Source organism: Nematolebias whitei, chromosome 6 (genome assembly GCF_014905685.2).
Source record: "Nematolebias whitei isolate Nwh7 chromosome 6, NemWhi1, whole genome shotgun sequence".
NCBI lineage: Eukaryota > Metazoa > Chordata > Actinopteri > Cyprinodontiformes > Rivulidae > Nematolebias > Nematolebias whitei.
The window spans coordinates 26,745,603-26,750,394 of record NC_056503.1 but is presented as its reverse complement, the minus strand read 5'-3'; the positions used below and the strand labels follow the sequence as shown (position 1 = coordinate 26,750,394).

The 4,792-nt window shown below is 42.5% G+C and overlaps 1 protein-coding gene across 1 annotated transcript in view; it reads right to left on the bottom strand.

The window, feature by feature from the left end:
- bcap29 (B cell receptor associated protein 29) overlaps positions 1 to 4,569 on the bottom strand; it is a 375,732-nt gene extending 371,163 nt beyond the window's left edge. The window contains exons 1-7 of the mRNA XM_037677466.1: positions 4,512 to 4,569; positions 4,096 to 4,196; positions 3,868 to 3,968; positions 1,655 to 1,802; positions 1,437 to 1,572; positions 1,157 to 1,259; positions 897 to 997 (exon numbers count right to left, since the gene is read on the bottom strand). Of these exons, the coding sequence (XP_037533394.1) occupies positions 897 to 997; positions 1,157 to 1,259; positions 1,437 to 1,572; positions 1,655 to 1,802; positions 3,868 to 3,968; positions 4,096 to 4,187 (681 nt within the window). The 5' untranslated portion in view covers positions 4,188 to 4,196; positions 4,512 to 4,569. The remainder of the gene's footprint in view (positions 1 to 896; positions 998 to 1,156; positions 1,260 to 1,436; positions 1,573 to 1,654; positions 1,803 to 3,867; positions 3,969 to 4,095; positions 4,197 to 4,511) is intronic.
- Positions 4,570 to 4,792: the final 223 nt, after the last annotated feature.

The following is a 4,792-nucleotide window of genomic DNA, read 5'->3' as shown; positions in this document are numbered from 1 at the left end:
TGTTCACCCGACTCTGTTCACCCGACTCTGTTCACCCGACTCTGTTCTTGCTCCATGGACTGTGGATCTTAAGACAGTTGAGTTTGTACCGGCATTTTAGAACGGGGGAGACGCAGCCCGCACCGGCAGCCCAGGGCAGTGTGGGGAGAGAAAAAAAAAGACGAGTGGCAGCTTAGAGCAGTGGAAGGGAGAGACATTTGAGTTGTTTGTTCCTGCAGTTCAGAGCTGGATGGAGAAACAGCTGAGCTGCGCATTGTTTGTTTTTAGCTTTTTAGCTAGCTAGTATTGCACGCAGCTAATAAGCGTCACACCAGTACCGACAGGTGGAGGGGAGATGCGCAATTCGGTGTAGTCGTTCGGCACGCTCTGTTCTGTTAAGGGGGCGGGGCGCCCTGACGCATTACATCATGAAATTAGCACATCATATATAATTTTTTTGCCCGAGCAAGCTTTTGTTACCGGTATTATCGTGAACGATATGATGTGGCCCAGCCCTAGAGTGGACACCTCGTTTGATTTAAAGAACAGGATCTATCAAAGTCTGCTCTTTGTGGAAGTGGATCATGGCACGAACAAAGAAGAGTTGTTGATGCTCATCAGGCTGGAAAATGTGACAAAACTATCTCTAAAGAGTTTGGACTCCACCAATCTACAGTCAGACAGATTGTGGACAAATGGAGGAAATTCAAGACCACCGTTACCCTCCCCAGGAGTGGTGGACCAACAAAGATCACTCCAAGAGCAAGGCGTGGAATAGTCGGCGTGAAAGTCTGTGCCTCTATTTTTCAAGTTAACAAGCTCACAATATGGACGGACAGATGGCATTTCCAATTCACCTCTTCGCTTTGCAACGACGGGCGATAGCCCAAAAAGTGGTGCTGTTAGATTAGCATTACCTGGAGCTCCTGATGCTCCTTGAGCAGCCGGTCATACTCCCTGGCAAGGCCCTCGGTCTGCTTCTTCATCACATCTGCCTCTGAGCGAGACTTCTTCAGAGCTGCAAAGGAAATATTCACCCATGAACACACGGCATCGTCTGGGTATTTACATGTCAGCTCAACTTTCTCCTGGTCACATGATGAAAAGTAACATGTTATGAAAATCAGTATGTATCGGGGGGGGGGGGGGGGGGGGGTAGTTGTCCATAAAAACTAACCATCTTCAGAAAGCTTCAGCTTTTCTTTCAGTGTTCCCACTTCGTTCCTCAACAGTTCCATGCCCTCTGCAGTTGCCTTGTCACCCTTCCCTTCCATTAAGATCTGCAACATAAATTATAAAGAAAAACAAAATGGAGTGAATTATTAGTCAAACCATTTGTGGGGTGCAGTAGAAATGTGGAATATTAAAGTTATGCCCCATAAGGTCAACTGAACCATTGTTGACTGCAGCTGCAGAGTGGGTTATGGACAGATTTCCCAACAACGCAGAGAACATACCTGTTTCAGCTGGTCGTTGTCTTTCATGAACTTCTCAGCTGCTTCGTTTGCATTCTCAGCCTGAGCTTGAAGCGCCACCGTCATCCCGGACACAGATGCCAGCTGGTTAATTAAAGTGACCAGCCGCTTCATAACTCTGTGGGGGGGGAATAATAGCCACGTGGGAGGTTGGTATGGTTTAAAGGAGAGGTATGCAGCAAATGAATGTAAAAACTCACAGCCAGAGGAAGACGGCAAAACCAGAGATGTAGAGGTTCCTTTGAGCCCTGAACAGCTTCATGTGCAGGTGGTCAAAAATATTTGGCTGCAACTTGGAATCTGGGGTGATTTCTTTATTGGAGTACTTCCTCACCTCACGCACAGCGTCTACGACAAAGCAGAAACAAACAATGAACCACTGCGTACGCCCCGCACAGAAAGGTTTATGGTTTAAATGTAATCTGGATACAACTCTAAAGACTTTTGTTAAATCTGTTCCAACAATAAAAAAAACATAAAAAAACAGCATTACTCTTAGTATATGTCTTTACAAAAAGACTATAAAGTTTATTCCTAAAATTTTCAGTTTTTTTTTCTGCGGCCTTAGAAGCACTTTTTTTTACTTAACGATTTAAAGAAAATGTTGCTTCAGGAAAATGAACAGCCAGGTGCTGCCAGTCAAACCAAGTTAGAAGAGGGATGATCACAAAGTGTGACCACATGTATTTCAGTCTGGGCAGTTTGTTGGTCTGAAGCATCCAGGCTTGTTGACGCAACGTCAAAAAGAAAAGTGGGTCTGCTCCTTTTGGTTTGCCAAGACACAGCCCAGCCAGAAGTGAGGAGAGAAGGGTTAGTCTCCTGAAGCGAGGATGAAAATGTTTAGTGGCAGAGGAGGTGCCACCTTAAAACAGAGTGAGAGTACCTAGAGTTCCTGTTAAATGTACAATTAAAACTAAAAGAAATGCAAATCACCTGCTGTTTAACACACAGACTTGTTCTAATCTTACTCAGCTGATTCACTGCTGTTCTCTGCGCAGGGCGTTCAGAATGAGTGAGCTGAAGCACCGCTTTTAAAATGATGTGCAGACTCCACCTTTTAAGAGTGCCGCTTCACGTGCCGGTGTATAAATGATGTAGACCCAAAACATTAACAATAACCTCAAAGACGTGAACGTTCTCACGACTTCGTACATATGTTAAACTGAAGGCCCGAGGGCTGAATATAGCCCTCTAACATATTTTCTGGCCTGCAAGATGATATTTTGAAAGTAAAACATTTTTATTGCTTCTCATTATAGTTAAAAAACTGAGCAGGCTTTTTTTTCAGACTTCTCATGACTGTTGGCCAACTTTGAATTTTTCCGCAATCTTAGATTTTGATTCAGAAAAAGGCAACAGAGCACGTCAAACAAGAAAGATGAAACGCTTATTGAAGAAGCAGCAACAGACAAAAGATGTCAGGTATCTGACTGGAGTTAACGTTTTGTAACAGACAGCGTTTCCCCCAGGTCACTAGCCTTGGCAGGGCACTCGTCTCTTCGGGGATTTTTCTTGTCGACTAGTGGGGCTCGAGAAGTGGAGCGCTATGTCTAGGCCTGTCACAATAACAAACATTTTGGTGGGAGATAGTCTCAGAAATTACAGCAATAAACAATATTGTTTGAAATTCAACAATAATAATACTGGTCAAATTTTACAAGAAATGTTTGTTTGGTGTGTAGTACCTTTTTTGACAACCGGATGGCAGTATAAGACCGTTTGAACCGAAGGATGGATAGTTAAGCAGCTGTCTCTAAGAAAAATGGGAGGGAGGCCCCTTGACGTGACGTGGGCTGACATAGTGGACCCTCGGTGTGGTATGAGCTCTTTAGCATAGCATTTTTCACACAAAAGCTTATAGTTATAAAAATAAATTAAAAAATCAGTAAACAAGTTCTCAGCTTCTTTTTGCAGAGAAAAACTTTTTACACGAAGGCACAGGTTTCAACTGTGAATTTTGGAGCTCGACAAGACGAAGGTGTTTCTCCCATAAATGAAAATGCGATTAATTGGATTGATTGTTTATCGCGACAGGCCTAGCTACGTCAGTGATTTCTTGCTAGCGCGTCTGCATTGCACGCAGCTAGCTTAGTGCTACGTCAGTTTCGACTGGGTGGGGGGTGTATCGGGTGAAGGACATTTCAGTAGGCAGGGTGCTCAGTTCTGTTGAGAGGGCGGGACGCCCTCCTTGAATAACGATTGGAGGAACACTGAGTTTAACACCCAGTTAGAAGTGCCATATGATTTTAAACTTTTTTTTTTTTTTGAATTATGGAAAATTAAATCATTTTTCTTTTTATGCAACATAATGAGAGTTGTTCAAAAAGCCGATTGGCTGATCTTAAACCCCAGCTGTTGCAATTGAAATGAAATAAATGCATATAATAAAAAGATCATGCCTTTTGCTGCTTACCAATAAAGAGCACGACGAGTATTATGATCATGGTGAGAAAAACCTTGTTCCAGAACCTCGCCATCCAGCTCCAGATGCGCAGGTTGAAAATACTCTGCCATCTGCAAATAATAAACATTTTAAACCACTAAAACAGGGAACACGTTCCAGATAACCACATATTACAAGACGGCATTTCGTTTTACTACCCCACCGTACTGAGCAGAATACTAGAAGACTTCCTGTTACCTTCTGGCAGAGATGAAGGGCAAACAGAGGATGACGATAATACCAATCTCCACATAGAGGAAGAGAGCAACAGCAGTCCACTGCAGAGTCATGCTTCTCCTCTGAGAACACAGTAAAAACACTTTTCTGACTGAACATACTTAAAAGCACTTCACACAACGTTTAAGTCACGTATGTTGCAAACAATAACTTTAGCACTCCTCCCTCTTCTTTGTAGAAGCTGATAAAAAATATCGAACAGCTCGAAACCAATTTAGCGCTTTTCTCACAACACATACCCGACATTAATGCTCTTAATTCTCTGAAAAAACACAGTAGCTGTTGCTCACAATGACTTAGGAATAAAGTTAATATCTGAATGTCAAAGCCGAGCATTTTTTACTACAATTCAGCAGCTGTAAAGAAACGCTTCTTACCAGTAAATAATGAATACGCAAACTAGGAAGGAATGTCCGCACAAGACAAACTTTTACAGCTTCCTGTTTCACTGTCTCTTAAGCGCCTCGTCACTTCGGTTTCCGATTTGACTTTTCACAATAAAATGTGATTGACGCTATCAAATCATTTAATTGTAAGTACAGTACTCTGTAGCGCTTTTCCACAACTGTCAATAGTATAATTTTCTCTTAAATATCAGTCTATGTTAACTTTTTGTGTCTCTTTTATCTGTCAGCGATTCTAAGTTAAAGAGTTACAT